Source organism: Pseudochaenichthys georgianus, chromosome 24 (genome assembly GCF_902827115.2).
Source record: "Pseudochaenichthys georgianus chromosome 24, fPseGeo1.2, whole genome shotgun sequence".
Classification (NCBI taxonomy): Eukaryota; Metazoa; Chordata; class Actinopteri; order Perciformes; family Channichthyidae; genus Pseudochaenichthys; species Pseudochaenichthys georgianus.
In genome coordinates, this window is record NC_047526.1 from 25,787,670 (window position 1) to 25,808,909 (window position 21,240).

At 40.1% G+C, this 21,240-nt stretch overlaps 1 protein-coding gene and 1 long non-coding RNA gene across 2 annotated transcripts in view; one reads left to right on the forward strand and one right to left on the reverse strand.

The window, feature by feature from the left end:
• Window positions 1–21,240, reverse strand: part of LOC139433155 (uncharacterized) — a 130,016-nt gene that overhangs the window by 75,665 nt on the left and 33,111 nt on the right. The gene's annotated exons all lie outside the window — the stretch shown is intronic.
• On the forward strand, window positions 1,161–19,599 carry LOC117439747 (apolipoprotein B-100-like). The gene is given in 31 exon segments (XM_071202031.1): window positions 1,161–1,276; window positions 2,197–2,229; window positions 2,352–2,464; window positions 2,571–2,716; window positions 2,826–2,973; window positions 3,102–3,254; window positions 3,404–3,528; window positions 3,642–3,727; window positions 3,837–4,281; window positions 4,411–4,525; window positions 4,608–4,754; window positions 4,843–5,054; window positions 5,184–5,379; window positions 5,474–5,653; window positions 8,321–8,524; window positions 8,625–8,792; window positions 8,890–9,095; window positions 9,345–9,527; window positions 9,619–9,749; window positions 9,858–10,068; window positions 10,155–10,327; window positions 10,592–10,752; window positions 10,839–10,948; window positions 11,034–11,407; window positions 11,635–15,475; window positions 15,477–17,641; window positions 17,731–17,811; window positions 17,814–17,841; window positions 17,935–17,958; window positions 18,087–18,273; window positions 18,366–19,599. Coding segments are annotated over 31 exon segments (11,397 nt in total). The 5' UTR covers window positions 1,161–1,221; the 3' UTR covers window positions 19,362–19,599.

A 21,240-nucleotide genomic window follows, 5' to 3' on the forward strand; every position in this document is an offset into this window, starting at 1 on the left:
ATCAAAGTTCATTATCTTACCCATATTAGTGTGGCAAATGTTTTCACTGTTTTCATTTTGGCTTGTGGCAGTAGAAGCAGAACAACAAGCATCTAACTCTTTTACAAGGTATATTACTGTAAGTATGTGATCATTATCATTATATTTAAATGTAGGTTTAGCCACAATCTAATTTAAAACATTAAGTATAGTCCTAAAGTGTAGTATTTTATAAAAATGCAGCATAACTCTGGTGCATAAACAATAAAGTGTATTATTGTGCACTGTTTAATAAACCAGTAAATACAATAATAAAACCAACATTAAAGGAGTTATTGAACATTTGCATAAAATGCAGATTTAAGGTAATATATTTGACTAATATCATCAATTCAACTGACAAGTTAATCCTCTCTTCCAGATCAAGTGGGACTTTGTTTTTTGCAGCACGCCATGATCACTCAGTGCTCACCAATAACTGTTTATCAGTGATCGAATTAACACTGGAGGTGCTAGTCATCTTCAATGAGTGCCTTTGTATTTTTGCAGCAGAAGTGCAAGAATATCAACTTCGGCCTGATGAGAAATCTTTGAAACCTAAATTCTAACTACAACGCCAAAATACAAAAATATTTGACCCAGATTTTAAAGTTAAGACACAATCCTTAAATCTAACCCTTTGCCATTAGAATCTGCACAATGGATAACAGTACATAATACAATTAAAATAATGTGTATATAATAACTAAACCTACTGCAAGTCTTGCTTTTATCGACAAGTGGACAAGGAAATGGGCCTAGAGGTGACTGAAAACTGTAATCATTGTGACACAACTCATTTGCATGGATAGCTCATTTACATTTCATATAGTGACGTTTTTTTAAATTCATTAGTATTTTTTTTAAGGCTACGCTTAATGTGCTTTATCAATACAAATATTTAATCTAGTCCTTTGCGCATTTTAATATATCTGAAAAATGCATTTTTAATGCTCTTACAAGAGCACGTTTTTAAGATTAAACTACATTGAGTGCTTTGAGCCATGGGTATCTTTTCAACTTTTGCCTTTGTCCCTCCACACAGGAGGGTTGGGTGGACTTTGAGAGTTCAAAGAACTATCTGTGCCTCCCAGTCTCCTGACAGACCCCAGCTGAGGTATAAAAGTCCCAAGCTCTAGCAGAAGAATCAGTCTCGACCGAGTACTCACTCTAACTAAGAGAGAGAGCTTCACCGAACCCATCATGGGGGATACAAAGCTCTGCCTATTGCTGATCCTCAGCACAGCTGCCTTGGCTTGTAAGTACTTCTTGGAAAATTACTTAGTATAAGTGCATGTGGATAATAATCCTAACAGAAATAAATGAGACAGCACTGTTAAAACTATGTCAAAATACAGCTTTCGATAGATGCAAAAGCTGCATGCTCCAAAGTAGAATGCCTTTAAGCACACACAAATGTGATAACTTCACTTCAGTTATATAATGGTAATACATTTTTGTAAACACATTTTCTATGAAATTGGTCAGAAATCTTAATAGATTATTGCAAACTGAAAAAATGGTTACTGTCGCCAAGGCTGTTTAATGTGTTGTTGATTTATTGAACAGTACAGTCTGCAGATTATGCTGAACATTATTGCTTAAGGTTGCTGGAAATGGAGATTAGTAGTAAATCACGGGCAAATAAAGCAGTACATTTTAGAGAAAAATCACTGTAGAGAATCTTGTAGCTTTGAACTGTCATTCAATTGTGCTTGTATATGCTAATCAGTATAAATATCCAACAGTATACATGGTAAATGTTAAATGCTTTGGTTTTGGAATAGACTTCTGAAAGTGTCTTTTACTAAAAACATATTGTTGGTGGGCGAGTTAGAGAATTAGGCCTACTGTTTTACTCTCTTGTTTTAGGAAAATTACCTCTACCTCTGACCTCTGCCAATCTTGGGAGAGGAGGAAGAATATTTTCTTTTAGTCTGAGTGGAACTTGTAATGTGTAATGTGATTAATTATTTCACCACTGAGATCGTTTAAAGCACGTTATAATACACTTTAGAAATGATTATCTTAAAATGAACACTGTTATAAGTATGGAAGACTAACTATGGATTTATGTAGTTTCTACTATGTAATGTTTTTTATGTTCAAATCAATCTGATTATTTGTAATTGCATTTGAATTTCTAAAGTATAAACAATGTGACTTTTTTCTGAATAGTTGCCCAAGAAGAAGACCAACCTACCTGCCTATGTAAGTTACACCAGACGTTTCCTTGACTCGAATACATCAAGTCTACAAATTAATAGTAGTTTTATGGTAATAAGATGGCTTTTGCTTACAAAATCAATTCTTAATATTGTCTTCTCTTGTAGTGGACCAAAGGTACAAGACCCTCCACACGTATGAATACCTATATGAAGCTGAATCTTTGAATGCCATCAACGGAGCCTCACAGCTCAGGAATGGACCTAAGGGCTCATGCACGGTACGAGAAACATCTTTTCACAATCATCTGTTTAGTCATCCGATTATTTTCTTTCCATACATTTCTCAGAGGGTGAGATAAAAATAACGTATACAATTTTTCACAGGTTTCAGTTGAAGTACCCCAGTCTTGCAGTTACATCGTCCGCACCACTGGCTGTAGCCTGAGTGAGGTGGTCGATATGGACACAGAGGGCAACCCTGTGTTCGCTCCTGCAGCCACTTCTGATGCCTTTGCTGCTGAAATGGAGAAGTATGTCACTTCATGAAAATCCCTATCAAAGATTATTTTCTTTCAAACATTAATCACAATTCAGCTTATTCATGGGTTATTAATCTTAATATCATGTATTTTGTTTTAGATATCCTCTGAAGGTTGTGGTTGAGGGAGTTTACGATGTCAAACTGTACCCCGAGGAAGGGGAGACAATTACCATCCTGAACATCAAAAGGGGAATCATTTCTGCCCTGGCTGTGCCTCTGCTGGAAGAAGACAAGAACAAGAACATGGTACATTCATGAAAGAATGCTTTGAATTTTGCATATTTTAGTATACTTCAAAAGTATATCATGTTTGTATTTACTATAAAAAAAACTGCCTGAAGTACATACAACAATTCTCTAATCATCTATTTCAGCCCACCATTCATGGCAAGTGCAAGACCCAATCCACAGTCAACGCAAGAGAGGACATCGCAACTGACATCAGCCTCAACAGGGACCTGTCCAGATGTGACAAATTTGTCCCACTGAGAGACCACACCAGCCCACTGGCACTTATCTCTGGCATGGTAAGATATCAAATTAGCTGAGGTAGCAACATGAACCATTCAGATAATCAATTCATGAATTAAATATATTTAATTGAAGTGGTATGTGGGAGGATACTATTCAACTTAACTTTGATTAATTCACTGCATTAATATGATCTTTTTTTCAGCACTATCCTCTTGCCCAGCTGGTCAGAAGCTCACAGGCCTGCAACTACAAGTTTGACAATGCGGACAAACACATGACCTCTGGCTCATGCATTGAAAACCACATCCTCATTCCCTTCTCTCACAAGTAAGTTTAACCTCATACCAGACTCTTAAAAGTGTTTTGTCATATAAGTGACACACTGATATGTCTTGTACAAGAGGTCAACAGTATTGTTAAGCATGTTTTTCTTTCACCAGTGGAGAACATGGAATTACCAACGTTGGAAAGCAAGAACTGACTCTGGTTCAGGTCTCTCCTAGCAATGAAAGAGTCTTTGACCACAGTAAGTCCTTTGTTTAATGTGTATTCTTTCAAAATACATTTGATTGATTCAGAAAAGCTTTCAAAGAAGCTAACGGTCACATTATAACTATGTTGGTATTGTTTCACAGGTGGTATTGTGAAGGGTCTTCACATGGACGCTGTTGAGGACAAGAGTGCTATCCAGGATAAAGATGCAGGTCTGAACCTCCTGAGAGAACTGGCCTCTCTGCCCGAGACTGAAGGTGAAAAGAGGGCCCACCTCTTCCACGTGCTTGTCAGTATGGTCCGTGGAATGAAGACCGAGACCCTGAGTCCCGCCATTCCAGAAGCTCTTGAAGTGTCCAGTGCCCTGACCTACCAGGTTTTGGCCCAGTGTGGAACCCCTGAGTGCAGCAGTGCCATCATGCAGATCTTCAGGACCTTTGACACTTCCTCACTCGAGGTTGATGCCGGTGTTTTTGCTATGGGACTGGTGTCCAATCCCTCTGCCCTCCTGATCAATGACATGCTCGAGATGGCCAAATACAAGCCCAGCAAGCCCATCATGTACGCCCTGAGCAATGTTGTAAAGAGGTGAGTGAAGTTAACCCGCCTTATTTTATATTCAATCACTGAATAATGTTTCAGCAAACATGTTCCCTCTTTTGATTATTAGGAGAGCAAGCTTTGAATTATAATAGTATGTATTTTGTTTCTGACCAGGTTTTACAAAGCTGAAGGCAAACTGATCCCTGAGATTTTCGCTGTTGCTGAGTTCATGGGTTCCCAGTTGGGTGACTGTTCTGGTGACAAGGACAACACTTTCATGACATTGAGAGTGGGTAACATTTGCTACGGATCAAAAGTAAAATAACATAAAACACCAATGAGCACAAAACTAATATGTCCTTTGATTTCAGGTTATTGGAAACATGGCAGCAGCTATGGGAGCTGCTGGTCCTGCACTCAGATCTGCTGTGATCCAGTGTGTGAACCAACCTGCTGCTTCCCTGGCTGTGCAGCAGGCTGCCATTCAGGCCTTCAGACTGACCCCCGTCCCAGAGGAGGCAAGTCAAATTCATTCAAAGGTTTGACAAAACGTCTAAATAATTATTTCTACCTTTTACTAATTATATTGATGTCTATCTTTTACAGGGCAGAGAGATTCTCATGCAAGTGCTTTTGGACGGTGCAAGCCCAATGCAAAAGCGTGTTGCTGCATATCTGGTACTGATGAAAGACCCCCAGCCCACTGAACTGGCCCAGCTGGCTGATGCCCTGCCCATTGAGCAGGACCAACAAGTCAAGAGCTTTGTGATCTCCCACATTACCAACATTTTGTCCTCAACTGAGCCAGCAACCCAAGAGTAAGTGAAAAGCAGTTTCAGATTTATATTCAAATGTCACACATTTGTTGTTGTACAACATGGTTAGTACATTTCCCCATTTTATCATTATCAGATATTTAACTGTAATATTTGTTTTCTGTCCTTCAGACTGAGACAGAAGATCCTTGATGCACTTCAGGGCAATGAGGTCGGGGCACCTATGGACCCCACCAAGTTCTCTCGCAACTACAAGATTGGATCTGTGGAAGGCAACATGTTCTTTGAGGGTAGCAGCTACTTGCCCAAGGAGGTCATGCTTGAAATGACTCTGAAGGCATTCGGCTATGACATCGACATGATGGAGGTAAACCTTTTGAGCTGTGTTTTTCCATAAACTAGGAACACAATGTTCTGAGGTCTGTAAGTGTGTCATGTCATCATGTTCTTCACCCTAACAGGTTGGTATGGAGGGCAATGGATTTGAGCCAACTGTGGAAGCCCTGTTTGGAAAGAATGGATTCTTCCCCGACACTGCCCTGGAGACAATGTACTTTGTCTCTGAGAACATGCCACTCAGAGTCAATGAGATCTTGCAGAACATGCTCCCTGCTCTGAAGAAGGACAGGAAGAAGAGACAGGTATTTAGAAAAATGGTTTTTGTATCAAAAGTATAAATGATGTTATTAGCAGTGTTGGGACTAACGCCGTTATTTTTGGCAGTAACTAGTACTCTAACGCATTACTTTTTAAATTCAGTAACTCAGTTACCGTTACTACATGGTGCGTTACTCGGTTACTGCGTTAGTTTTTTTATATAGTCAACAGCCAGGTGAACAGAGATGAGAACTGTACTTAAGTACAGTACTTACTTGAGTAAATGTACTTAAATACTTCCTGTGTCACATGCGGAGACGGGCTGTGGGCGTGTTTGTGTTGTTTACTAACAAGACTATCATGGCGGCGGCGGAGCTCAAGTCTAGTTTCTCCACCTGGAGATATTCTCACTATTTCACTTTTGTCGAGCACAAAGAAAAGAACGTTTTAGTTCAATGTAAGTTGTGTCCTGGCGGGTCAAAGAGCCTATCTACTGCCCAAACCAGTCATTCAAATCTCTTAAAACATCTGGGACGAAGCTAGTAGCTAAGACCACAGAGACTCAGCCGACGCCACTCCACCTCCACCTGCACCTAAGCAACAGCGGCTGGATTTTAACCAAGGGACTGCTAGCCAGGGGAAAGTCGATAAAGCCATTGCACGGTATGTTGTAGAACACATGCAGGCTGCTACAGTGGAGTCACCCGCTTTCAGGGAGCTAGTTAGCATGATAGCATGTCCGGGCGGCACACGGCATATGAAACGGAAAACTTTTTCCAACTACCTGGAGAAAGAATATACAAAAATGTAAAGCCAGCTAATATCGATGCTATCCAGATTGCATAATGCATGTCAAGTTGATCAACAGATTGTATTATTCTCCAGGGTTGCCAACTCTCACGCATCTGGCGTGTGACACACGCTTTCACTCTCAATCTCACGCTCTCACGCTGCCCAAACTATTCTCACGCCAAAACAAGAATACCGAAGAAACGGTTTTGAAAACTTTTGTCACGTAGTGATCGTCTTCTCAATAGAACATCTTTGATAATGTCTTCTGACCAATCAGAATGAAGATAACGGCGTTGTGTTGTTGCAGGAAGTCCCGACGGAGAATACTTTTGCTGTAGTACATCTCTATATACATCGATGCAACATTACGTGTTGATAGAAATAAACACGTAATCAAATAAGACCCCACGGTTTGATAATTGATATGGCTGTCTTTCATTTTGACACACAGAACAATGGGGGCCATCCACAATGTAAAGTAATTCACACAGCCTCTTCCCTCTTCTCTCTGTGAGGAGCAGCAGGTTCAGTTTTCAGAACAAAGTAACAAAAAACTAAAATGGCATTCATTTTTTTAAATATGTCGTGTAGTAATAGATGTAATTATTTTTCTTCTCAAGAGAGTACCAGAATGTGTATTTTATGTTAGTATTTAAAAAAAATCTCCTGGGGCAGAATCCCCCCAGACCCCCCTGCAGGGGTTGGGTTTTCAGCATGTCAACTCTTTCACTTGTGGGGAAATTGCGGGATTGAGTCCAGGTCGCCCTTTTTATTTACTACAAGACAAATGTGCCTTTTTATTTCATACAGTTCAATTTGGATTGAGACAGGGAAATAATCTAAACCTCACGCGTGGCGTTTCACTGTCAAGGGGTGCGTGTATGTAATTACATTGCAAATACTGATTTGAGCCCCACCACTGTATGGGTTAGCCGGCCCTACCACAGATTATCCAACAAAAATACTCTGTGGCCACTGCCGACCCGTATTGCGCATGCGCAGATCTAAGATCCAGTAGAAATGATAAAAAGTAAAAGTTTGCTGCTTATTGTTCTACTAGGCCAAAATAGATTCAAAGAGTATGAGAGTGAGAGTGTGTTAATTAACATATTTGGCAGTTTGGAGTAAGTCTGTACATTTGTTTGTGTGTGTGTTTCATGTATAGGCCTCTCACAATAATTACTTTTGTTGGATACACTTTCCCGGAAATTATTGCAATAAACGATAATATTGTCGGCACCGTTGTATGACCATTTTAGACCACTGACATTATGATAATATATAATAATAATTCAAGTAACCTACATCCTTTCAAACTGCTAGTCACATCCTCATTTAAATGGCAATTTATCGAGTTCATTTTTATTTATCGTACGATAAGTCAACTAATTGCTTATCGCGATAGGCCTATGCACACAATAAAACAGTGGAAACAAACATGTGTTTGACTTTCATTAGTGAATGAAACTGTGTGCCCTTTATAGTCTGTGTCCAATATTGTGTATTTGTATATATTGTATATATATCCTATATATATGCTAAGGTCCCGCTACTGACACGATAGCAGTCATTTCGTGCGCATATGTGTAATCAAACCCATGATACCAAAATCTCACTCCAGCCAGGTACCCAAAGTTGGCAACCCTGATAACAGTACTGAAATGAAGGCTATAAGGGCATTAATATAATGGGAGCCCTTTTTTTAAGTAACTAAAACGTTACTTTTCACAGTAACGCATTACTTTTTGGTGTAAGTAATCAGAAAAGTAACTAAGTTACTTTTGAAATGAAGTAACTAGTAATGGTAACTAGTTACTGGTTTTCAGTAACTAGCACAACACTGGTTATTAGTGATCATTTCTTTGGATTTATACCAACTGCAATGAATTAAGTAATATAATATGGACTTTTCTGTTTAGGCATCACATAACCTGGTGAGGGAGATTGGACGCAACCTCAACAAACTCGTAAAGGAAATGAAGACAGCACAGTCTCCCGAGGCGATGGTTTACCTGAGGCTGTTGGGTAATGAGCTGGGATATCTGAAGACCAATGAAATGGAGGAGCTGGCCTACTCTGCTGCCATGATGGTTGACAGCATGTTCAAAATGTTCCCAACTGATGTAAGGACATTTCTTTAAAGAGCATAGTATAAACAATGCATTCATTCCTTGTTCCTTGTCAATCATTAAAATGTCTAATGTGTATTTGTATTTGCCACAGATCATGAAGGCACTGATGACCAAGGCTGACAACACAATCTTTGCCCACTACATCTTCATGGATAATGAATTCTTCCTCCCGACTGCCACTGGTGTGCCCCTGAGGATTACATTGTCTGGAACTTTCACGCCTGGCATCAAGGGTGGTCTTCAGATTGCCCGTGACATGGTAATTATTCATAAATGTGTTATAATGACACAAGTATATCTTTTATGATAAACCTGATCACCAAAGGTCTTCTCCTTTCTCCTATTTGCCCACACAGAGCGAAGTGACCTTTATGCCCTCCGCCGGCATTGAGTTTGTATCAGAGATTGGCTCCCACATCCCTGAATATATCAACTCTGGTTTAGAGATGCATACCAACATTTTCCACGAAAGTGGGCTTAGTGCAAAGATCTCCATGGAAAGTGACAATGTGAAGCTGACCATCCCTGCTCCAACACGTCCTACAAAGCTCATCAAAATTACGTAAGAAACAGGAAAAAAATGCCTTGCAACTCTGCTTGGAAAGCAGCAACAATATGTATACCTGTATTACAACATTTTAAAGGGGACAATATTGTTTAACAAGATGGAAAACAGCTGTATTTGTAGCTTAAGTGCAACTCTTTTTTTGTGTCTGTAATAATGGCTTTATTAGAATAATGAGAGGGATCTTCAATCTTCAATTTATTGTTTTCTAAGTTTTATTCTAACTTATCTACCCTTAACATATAGAAACACCTTGGTGGCAGTGACTGGATCAGAGGTGAAGACCATCCCCCCTATGGTGATGGACAAGGTTGATGTTAGCGAGTGCTCTCCCTTCTTTGCTGGAATGAAATACTGCACTGATCTTCAGTACACCGATGCTTTCTCTCACGAGACAGCCCCCTTCTTCCCCATCACAGGAGACAGCAAGTAAGCAAGACTTTCTAAACCACCGGCACATAATTCTCTTTTGTTTAAGTTACCTAACAATATTGATTAATTAACTGAATTATCTAAACAGATTTGCTGTGGAGCTCCACCCCACTGGTGAAGTCACTGAGTACACAGCCACCATTGCCTACGAGCTTCTGAGAGAGGGAGAAGAGGGACGGCAGAAGGTTGACTCTGTGAAGTTTGTTCTGAGGGCTGAAGGTAGGGGCAAATATTGAAGGATCTTTAGGGCTTATCAATAGCTCAATTTGAAAAAGCCCACATTAAGTGCAGTTAAGATATATTAACCTTTTGGTTTTTAAACATCAGGTGCAGAGCCCACTGAAGCCAGAGCGATCATGAAATATAACAGAAGAAAGAATGTCATCACAGCTGACATCCAGATCCCAGACTACGATGTGGTGGCTGGACTCAGGCTGGGTGTTGTCAATGGAAACACCAAGGGCAAAGGAACTCACTCCATTTCTCTTGACCTCATAAACAAGCACATCCCTCAGCTCTCTCTGGTTGGCCGTGCCAAGTAAGAAAAACAACATAAATGCTCATAAAATAACATATATTTCACCCTCATCCTTGAGATTAAGCTAACTCTGTCCTTTCTTTCAGTTTGAAAGAGATGAAGGAGGCTATGCTGCAAGTCCAACTTCTTGTCCCCTCAATCAATGCTGATGCCACTTTCACAGCTAACATGAAACGTGATGAGGAATTGGAGTTGGAACTTAAAAGTGAAATCAAGGTTATGGCTGCCACATCTGAGCAGAAAATCGCAATGAAATATGGTAATGTTACTTTCAAAGGGCCCTTTTTTCAGACTATGACATAAGACATGTTTAAAGTGATTTACTTCTTAGACAGTAGCATATAAACCAGTTTCGCATCCTAAATGTAGCTACATATGACAGTGTCAGAATTGTTGGTAAACGTGAACAAAGTGTTGGTTTGTTTGCTAGCATACTTTTACTCCCAGAATGATTCAAATGTTAGGATTAGAGAAATATTTCCTAATTTCTCTGGATGTAATATATTGTTCTCTATTTTTACAGATGCCAGCAAGTTTGAGGTTGAGTTCAAGTCCGATGTGAACACTGAGACAACCAGCTTGCCAATTGCTGATATGGTAGATATGTATGGCAACCAACTTCTTGACATACAGGTGGGGCAGACTGAAATGAAAGTCCGTCAGATCTTCAATAAATTTGCAGAGGTATGAATCTCGGATTTAACACTTATTTACATTGTTATTTGTTAAATGGTTGGTCATGAATCAAACACTGATTGTCACTTTTTTAGGAAACAAACAACTACATGGAAAATCATGGTGATGCATTCCATTACATTAAGGACTTCAGAGTGCCTGATATGCCTGAGATTTCCCTGCCAAAGACACTGTTCCTCAAGACGTAAGTGTGAAAAACTACAAGGTAAATGTTTAAATTATCGTTTTTTCCCAAAACATTTATGCACTTTACGTTTTTTTTATAACAGCGAGGGAAAGGCTGTCTACCACTTCAACAATGAGCACTTCAGCATTGCTATCCCTCTCCCTCTTGGAGGAAAGTCAACAGAAGAACTTCACTTCCCACCAGCCTTGACCACACCGAGCGTGTCACTACCCCAGTTTGGACTCGAGATTGTCTCCATGGAAATTCCCATCCCAGAGCTTGTTGTTCCTGAGAGCCTTACTCTGTCCATTCCTCTTTTTGGCAAAGCTGAGATTTCAACTTTGATGAAAAGCAACCTATATGAAATGGAGGCCTCAATGGCTGCAGGCAAAGATATTGTTGATACACCAAGCTACTCTGCTAAGTTTGATGTGAGAGGAACCTCCCCAGTTGACATCCTCTCATTTACGATGACAGGTAATTAAAAGTGAATGTCATTCATGATTTTTAATTTGATATATGGCTATCATTAACTCGAAATTAAGTGCTGTTTACTCTTGCTTGAGTAGTGTTCAGTTGGTCTTCAACTTTCAATGATGTATACAAAGAAAAAAGTTCTAGATTTTAGTTGTAATGTTCCCTAATGAAATAATCAATAGCTATTCATCTTTAAATCATCATTTTTCCTTTTGTGTTTTATTTAGGCTCTGGAGTGTTGGCCACTACTGATTCCATCAAGGCCCATTTGGAAAGCTCTTTGGCTCATAAATTCCTTGAAGCCACTGTTGTTATCACTGAAGAAGCAACCTTCACAGACAAACTTAACCTGAAATCAAGCAGCAAGATTGAAGCCAAAAGCCCACTTGGTGTTCATTTCATCCTAGGCCACGATGGCACAACAGAAATGAACGCTGAAGAAATCTCTGCCCATAGCGACTTTAAGGGAGACTTCACTGCTGGACCAATGTATGGCAAGACCATTTCAACCCAGTCATTTGCCATCTTCCCATTCAGGCATGAAGCAAAGATCGATTCTACGGTTCAGCTTGACTCCACACTTGTCAAGGCCCAGAATACAATTGCAGCAACGCTTGCCAATGGTGAACTCTCAGTTGTGTCTAACACCAATGCCTTTGAAGACCACTTGACCCATGTTGCTGAGCTTTCCTTCAAAGACAGCAAGCTGTCACTGAAATGTGATGCAAATGCTGTTGTTCTTGGCATGAAGATCCACAACCAAGCTGAAGCCTCTGCTGGTGCTGATGAAGTTGTAATGAGAATGGAGACAAATGGTGACCACACTGAAAACCGTGTTTACTCCCTGCTGACTGCCTTCCTTGATGTCAATGGTCTGGCTGTGAATAGCGATGCCACCATAAAGCTCCTTGAGAATGAGGCTACCCATAAGGCTTCTCTTAAAATGAACAAGGATGGTTTGACCACAAGTGGAACAAATACCCTCCAGAGCCCCCTGTCCCTGGAAAACACCTTCAATGCTGGGCTTGATGCTTCAACGGCTACTCTATCCATCGCCAACAAGGCTGCCATACGTGACATCAGGGTTGATAATGCCAACACTTTGACCATTACTCTTTCTAGCCTTGACTTCAACTCAAAGGCTGAAGCTGCTGCCAGTGAGTATGCATCTTACACTCATGATATCACCATCAACCTGAAACCATATACTGCCTCTGCAAATGTTCATAACAACCTGAAAGTTCTGGCTGCCAACTTCATTAATGAGGCCCAGCTGCAGGCAGAGCTTTACAAGATGGATCTGACTGGAAACCTGAAAGCCGTCTATGGTGAGGAAGAGATCAAGCACACCTATCAGGTCAACTATGCTGATATGACAGCTCATGCAAAGTGCAGCACCATTGGAAATCTTTTTGGAACTCACATGAGCCACAACACCGAGCTTGAGGTTATCGGTCTTGCTGCAAGGATTACCAACGATGCTCGATTCAACTCACAGCCATTCCGCTTTGATCACACCATCCGTTGCAGCATTGTTCCTTTTGATTTCAATCTTGATGCAATCTTCAATGCTGATGGAGACATGACCATGTATGGAAAGCATAGTGCCCAGCTCTATGGCAAGTTCCTCCTTAAAGCACAACCCCTGGCTTTTGCTAGCTCACATGAATGCAGAGCATCAGTAACCCAGCAGCTAGATAACGGTTTTGCTCTTGAGACCACATTAGACAACAAGATGGATACCGTTCTGTCACCCCAAGAGCAGAAGACCAGTTTTAGAATGAAGTCTAAATTGAATGAACACGCTTTTAACCAGGACATGAGTGTTTACAACACTGCTGAGAGAACTGGAATTGAAGTTTCTGGCACTTTCCTTTCAAACCTGTTCAATGCAGAGTCCACAGAGAACCAGGAATTCACAATCTCTTCCTTCCTCAAGTATGACAAGATCACAGAATGTCAAATAATTCTGTTTCCTTTCATTGAAACTCTCCCTGCATTCTTGGAAAGTGTCAAGGTTGTTGTTGTGCGTGTGGCAGAGGCACTGCAAGGCTTCATCAACAATGAGGAGATAAAGGCTAAACTTCAGGCTCTTCCCCAGTATGTAAGTGACTTTGTTTCTCAACTAAATGTAGAAGGCAAGGTCACTCAGATAAAGCAGTATTTTGATGATTTAACCCAAGAATATGTCATCTCCATGGAGGACGTGGAAGCCTCTTTGACAAACCTGAAGGTTACTGTTGAGAATCTTCTGGCTGATCTGTCAGTTTACATCTACCACTTTGCTGGTATGTTGAAAGACATTATTGTTAGTAGCAATCTGCCCGAGACCCTCATCCAGAAGATCCAGGAACAGCTGCATGCCATTAATGAGGAGTATGACATACAGGCAATGGTTTTGCATGTGATTGATGCCATGAGGGAGCTGATCCAGCAGATCGACTTGGAAAAACTCACGGGCAGTAGCATCTCATTCCTGCAGGATTTGGATTCCAAATATGAAGTCAAGGCTAAACTACAGACAATCATGAGTGAAGTGAAACAAATGATTGAGACCTTCGACATGCAAAAATATGTTGTTGAGCTGAAGGATTACATTTCATCAATCGTATTCAATGCTTACATTGATGCACAGTTGAGTCAGATTCCTACTGAGATTTTCAATGAAATTAAGGAAATTATTCAGGATCTTGACATCCTAGGAAAGATCAACCATTTCTATGCCAAGATGAGGGAGCTGATTGTAAAGTGTGAGGTTGACAAAAAGGTACAGGCTGTCTTGGAAAAGGCCGTTGAGTTCATCCATCAGTTGAAAATTGAGGAAACAATCAGTGTTGTAGTCAACAAGGTGAAGGACGCAGACATTCCTGCCAAACTTGTGCAAGTCTTCCAGGATGCCATCAACTACTTGAAAACAACTCAGGTTGAGGATATCATTCAGCAGCTGAATATGCATATTGAAACTATTGTGCAAAAGCTCAGGTCATTGGAGTATAATGACTTTGTCGATCATGCCAATCAAGTTATTGCTGAGCATATTGTTTACATCAATGAGCTGATCGGGGCTCTTGAAATCCCCCAGAAACTTGAAGAAACAAGACACTTTGTCAACCGTGTTCTTTTATCATTCAGAGGATTTATGGAAAGCCTGAGAGAGATCAAAGTTGCAGAAATGATTACATACGTTAAAGAGGAGATTAATAAGTTTGTGCTGGACAACGTTAATCCCTTGGCTGAGTTCATTAAAGAAGAAATTACAAATCTGAATGTCAATGCTGCGATTACCACTTATCTGGACTTTGTGAGCAAATACTACACTAGGGCCATCACCAAGGTCACTGAGGTGTTAACCAGTATGGTTGAGAAGATAAAGAACATGGCACCTGAACAAAAAATCATTAATGAGATTCAGCAGATCGTTGAGGGCCTTATTGTTGAACTTAAGAAAGCTGAGTTGAATATTCCAACCTTCACCCTTCCTCTCACTGATCTTGTTGTGCCCTCTGTAATGCTCAGCATGGATAAACTTGGACAGTTTGAAATCCCAACACAGCTTGACATCCCGGAATTCACTATCTTGGGACTTTATACCGTACAAGCAACCACTATTTCCTTTGAGGACATCAAGCAGAGAATCATTGAACTTATTGAATTCATTGGACACTTTGAGATCAAAATGATTGATGTGGATGCTTTCTTTGGAGACCTGACCATGAACTACCTTCCTTCCATGCCTGAGATGTCCTTCCCAGAAATCAGCCTTCCTGAGATCTCATTCCCTACCATTCCACAGGTTCCTGTAGAAAAGCTTGTTAAGTCTCTCCAGGTTCCTGAGTTCACATTGCCAACCATTCCAACTCAGATTATGGTCCCATGCTTCGGTAAACTCTATGGTGAGATCAAATTCCAAACTCCCATCTACACCGTCAAGACTTCTGCTGAGTTCCAGAACTCCACTGAGAGTGAAATGATACCTCAATTCACTGGATTCCTTACTTCCCTTGCCACATCTCCAAGTTTTGAAATTCTTAATTACAAACTAGACTCCACTGCTCGTTTGGATCCAAAATGGTCGTGTTGTCCTTGCAGAGACACTTAAATTCAGCCATGTTAATCTTGGAGTTGAACATCAGGCATCTGTAACTCTCTATGGCCAATCAGCCCAGGCCCAGGGCAAAACCACAATTAAGGTTATCACTACACCTTACACAGCTGACTTTATGAACACAGCCTTTATTGCTATGGAAGAAGGAATGTCTGCATCTCTCGATACAACTTACAATCATGTTGTGGACCTCCCAATTGTCATGGTCACGAGTGAAGCAACAGTTACCCAGAAAGCAGTTGCCCGCCAAGATGGCTACACCCTCACTCTAACAGTGGACAATTCAGGCGCTGGCAAAATCAATGCTGATGATGTCACCCACAAGAGCAACTTGCAACTGACAATCAATCCCAGCACTGTCACTCTAACTTTCTCCGGTGACACAGACTCTACCATCTTAAAAATGAAACAGCAAATTACTGCTGAATCTGGCACCCTTTCCTTCTTCAAGTTTAATGTCCGCAATGAGGCAGAGGCACCAATCATCAAGAACAGTCTGATGGTGGCATCTGGACATGTAAACCTTTATGATTTGAAGGCTGAGCTGAAAGCAAACCATGACACAGAACTGTATGGCAAAATCAGTGGAGTCCTGTCCAATGGAATCAACATTGAAGTCCGTCCTATTGAGCTCATCTTTGATTTCCAAAACAAAGGAAATGCCAAGGTCAACATTTTTGAAAGTCTGATTGCTAAGATAGATCTGCAGAATGATTACTCAGCCACCTTAAAACCTAAAAGCCAAAAGATTAACACAGTAGCTCTGGCTCGTCTTAATCAGTACAAAATATCCTACAACTACACTGTTGACAATAATCCACATGATGCTGGGATTTTTGTTGCCATGGAAAGTGAGGCCAATCTTGATTTCCTGGCATCCCCCATCAGCATTCCTGAGTTTGACCTGCCATTCGTTGACTTCCGTACACCAGAAATCACTGATCTGAATGTGTATGAGCAGACTGGATTGAACAACATTTTGACTACAACTGAGCAAACTGTGGATGTGGATGCCAAGATTGTTTACCATAAAAGCGAGGCTGCCCCCCTTGTTGATATGATGGGTCTGATCCAGATTCCCTCTGTTGGTAACCTGATCACAGAGCTGTCCGTCAAGTCTGCCATTTTAAATCTGAATGTTAATGCTGGACTTTATGCTGAAGAAGATCTTGTGTTCCGTCTGGGAGCTACCACAGCCTCTGTGTTTGAGGGTCTTAAAGCCAAACTCGATGGAACCACCAGTCTAACTACCAGGAGAGGAATCAAGTTGGCCAATTCCCTGTCCCTTGAAAATGCTCACATTGAAGGCACCCATGACAGCACCATCAGCATGAGTACTGAGACTTCTGAAACAGCTGTCTCTGTGTCTACTGTTGTAAAGATTACCCTGCCAATACTCAACCTTGAGGCAAACCAACATTTGGTTGCAGACACCAAAACCAATGCTGTCTCCACCTTCAGGATGACAGGTGATTTCAACCTCCCTCTGATCAAGGCTGTTGGAAAGGCAGAGGTAGACCATAGTCTGAAGCTGGAGGGAAGCTTTTTGGAGGTTTCCATGGAGTCAACAAACAAGGCCAACATGGATGGCACAGTGCTTGAGAACTATCTCCTTTTGGGACTCCTGGATAATGACTTCAATTTGTATCTGAATAATGATGGTTTACGCTCCACCTCCAAGATTATTGCTGATGCCAAGCTCAACCAAGGTACCAACAAAGTCATTGAAATGGAAGTAAATGAGAATCTTGCTGTTGAAGCCTCCCTGAGTCGTGTCTATGCAGTGCTGAAGTATATTGGCAACAACGAGGCAAACTTGCTCAGTTTTAGCACCAATGGGAAGCATGTGGTCCAGGCTACCATTGATCTTGCCCCATGTTCTTCCTTGACTGCTGATATTGAGATTGATATGTCTCAGCCAAACACCCTGGGGGACCTCACCATCTTTGGGAAAACTGTTGCTGAGGTGACAGCCGCCAAGCAGAAGATCTCTACCAATGGCAAATTTGTGAGCCCACTGTACACCACAAACGTGGCAGCTGAAGTAGAGGGTGATGGTCATGTCTTCACAGTCACCCTAAAGTCCTCTGCCACCTCTGTCATTGTGCTGTTGGACTATGACATGGATGGTGAGTTGATTTAAATTCCTCATTAATTGTATCTGTTTTGTGTTGCAAACATTGTTGAGCTCCAAATAACAAAATATTTATTTCACTAGGTTCTATTACTATCAACTTTGAAAATGAAGCTCTGAACATGGTCAGCAAAGTTGTCCTGACACACGCTGACATGAACATTGATGTAATCATGCCATTACCCAAGCCTTGAGGTAAAATGTTGTCTTTGTTTCACAACATATTTGGAATAACTACTTCTGATATTCAAGGTTTAAAGCATTTTACTAATTTTCTTCACATTTTAGGAGAAAGCGCCAGGCTGATGACAGGTAAATATTCAGTCTACAGTTTTTTTCTTCTTCTTTCCAATGTGTATAAATCAGATTGATTGTTTTCATGATACCAGGTCAATAATAAATGGTGGCTTTTTATTTGAAATGCTTTATCTATCTTTCAGTAACTCTCACCACACCCTGAACGTGGACATCACAAGTCCTACATTCACTGATGCTAACCTTCGTTACGCTGCTGGCAAAGATGGCATCAGTGCATCGGTATCTACCCCTTCAACCGGGTTCATGGGCATTCAGTTCAATGGCAGAGTCCCATCTCAGATGATTGCAAGAGTCTATGGTCGTTATCCTGTGAGTATCATTAACATTACCTTTTTGACATGGAAAATTAATGCCAACATTTAAAACATAGCTAAAATATGTAATTTCCTTCCATTAAACAGTCTGCCCCGGAGGATGATGTTGAAGTCCTAGTTATCAAATCATCCTCAATGGACGCTGATAAGATGAACCTGCAGATCGCCTACAACATGGAGGCACCCAAAGTCGTACTCTCTGAACTCAAGACCAGAATCCCTTCCATCATCTCTGCATTCACTATGTTTGCTGACAAGTACCAGGTCACAAGCTACATGGAAGAGTTAAGGAACTCTGTTGTTAACCGCATCAGTGAGGCCTATGAAGCTGCAATCAACTATGACTCACAAATGAGCCAGCTGTCAATCTTCTTTAGGAACATCATTGTCCAGTACCAGAAGACTGTCCAGGTATTTATTGATGCTGTCGTCAAGGTCTTGAGGGAAACCCAGTTCAAACTGCCTGGGTCTGATGAGATGACCACCCTCCCTGAAGTCCTCAAGAAGCTGACCAGCAGCATTGCTGCTATGCTAGATTCTGCCCTCCACATTATCTATGAAAACATTGAGGTCTCCTTTAACGCCTTTGTTGAGCAGATCAGCAGTGTGAAAATGCGCATGCCAGTTGGTGATGTAATCACTGGAGGCCAGATCCTGGATCAGGTTAAAACAACTTTCAAGACCATCTTTGACAAACTGGTTGACTTTGTGAAACATATGGAGAGTGTTGACACAATGCTAGAGAATATTGCTGATACCTTTAAGGCTATTGTTGAGAAATCTCAGGAGTTTGTTGACTCTGTCAAGTCTGACTATTTAGATGCAGTGTTAATATACATCAATGTCTCTTATGTCAACTTTGTCACAGCCTTAAAGAATGTTGTTGACCACATCTCTGCCTTAAATATTGAGCAGCTCAACCACTCAGTCGAGTACATTATCGACATGTTTGTTCATGTAGTGGACCAGTTCAATAACACTGTTAATGGTTTCCTGCAGCAAGCTTCAGCGGACGCTCAAGCGTACATAAAAGTTAGTGAAGGAAGGCTTGAGGTTGACCTTCCATTTCCCTTTAAGCATTGAGGAACCCTCACATACTGAGTCCTAAGTCCATATGAAACACTATCATCTGTTCAAAACATGTTCCATGTATGGACAATTTACTCGTTAACCATATTTATAACAATGAGTTCAACAGTAACACCTGTTTTTCATTTTAAGTTGGATGGTTTGTTGCGTACAAACATTGAAAATGTAACATTTTACTGAAACTTTCCTTCCTGCAAAGAGTGAAAAACATCAATAAAAAACATTAATCCAATCTGTAAATGTCTGATTGCTTGTTTTGTGAATTGAAATGAATCTCACTGAATATTTTAGCATCATGATTCTAGACTTGATTTTTTGTTTTGACTGAAAACTGAGTTTCTGCAAGACTGACCAATAAGCTGATTCAATTAGATAGTAACAATAGTTTGACAATGATTACAACAATACAAGAAATACTTAAATAAGTTTATCAAATAAGAAACATTGGGACCCAAATAACCATTACTAAAACACAATAACAAGACACTGGGAACAAAGTCTTTAAAATAAATCGTCAGACAATTTCTGGCAAAAGTTTAGTAATCAAAACTAAACAAGAGCAAGATCTATTGGACTATTAAAACAGCAGTATTTCGAATTATTATCTTATTGAATTATAAAACAATATTCCAAAGAACAATACATCAAAACATCTAGTATTGTACAATAATCATATCATAATTAGTACGAGTAACAAATAAGATATCTCAATGACAGAGCAAGGAGTGAAAAGCTAATGAACAACATCCAATTCCTGAAAGTTTAAATTTGACAGCATCTTAAATTACATGATCAAAAGTTCTGACCTACCTACACTCAAACATTACATATAACTGAACTTATTAATAACACTGTATTTATAAACAACCTAAATAATTACAGTGGTATCTGTAAAAAAAAATTGAAATCTGGAGGAAACGTTTTGTAATACTAAGAATAAAATACTTTAGATTTATCAAAGATCACAATTATTTGACTTAATACCATATTGGATTATTACCAACATTTGACCAAATACAGTATATATCCTACCTCTTTCACCTCTTACAAAAGCATGAATTACAATAACCCCCATACCATCAGGCAGACATAATGTGCTTCAAGCTAAATCCAGAGAAATGTATCCCCAGCCAGCTGGTCATGAAACTCTGTCTGGACAACCTAACAGGCACCAAAATCCTCTGCAACACAACACCAGCCAAATCAAAACAGACCAAAATATCAAATAACATAAAAAAAGCTACATCACAAATTGTATAGAAACAACTATAACCCATAACGTTTAAATGTTTTCTGACACTAAAAAGAAACTTCAGGAACACTTTTATTCACCATCAACTAGTTGTTAATTAACATGCATATTAGCAGTATATTGGCTCTTTATTACTCATTATAAAACACTTATTAATGCCTTATTCTACATGACAATATTCTACAAGTAATTCAATTCAAGTTTATTTATATAGCCCAATATCACAAATCATATTTGTCTCAGAGGGCTTCACAAATGAACACAATTGACTGACACGAAGGACTCACAAAGACTCAGATGCACGATTCTTTCTTGATTTAAAAAAATACCTTTTAATATACAAAAAGGTTTTAGGATCAACTAGGACACTCAAAAGTTTGCGAGGTTCAACTAATAGTACGAAAAGACTTTACAAAGAAAAAGGTTTCTAGGATCTACTAGGATACTCAATAGTTCTATAGTATGCTCAATGTTTACACGAGGGAGTACAGACATGGACTTGGTATAGAGACAAGACAAACCGACAAAAGACAACAGGAGAACAGGGCTACATATACACAACAGTTAATGAGGCACAGGTGCAAACAATCCAGAACAGGAGATCACAATCAAGCTGGCAAG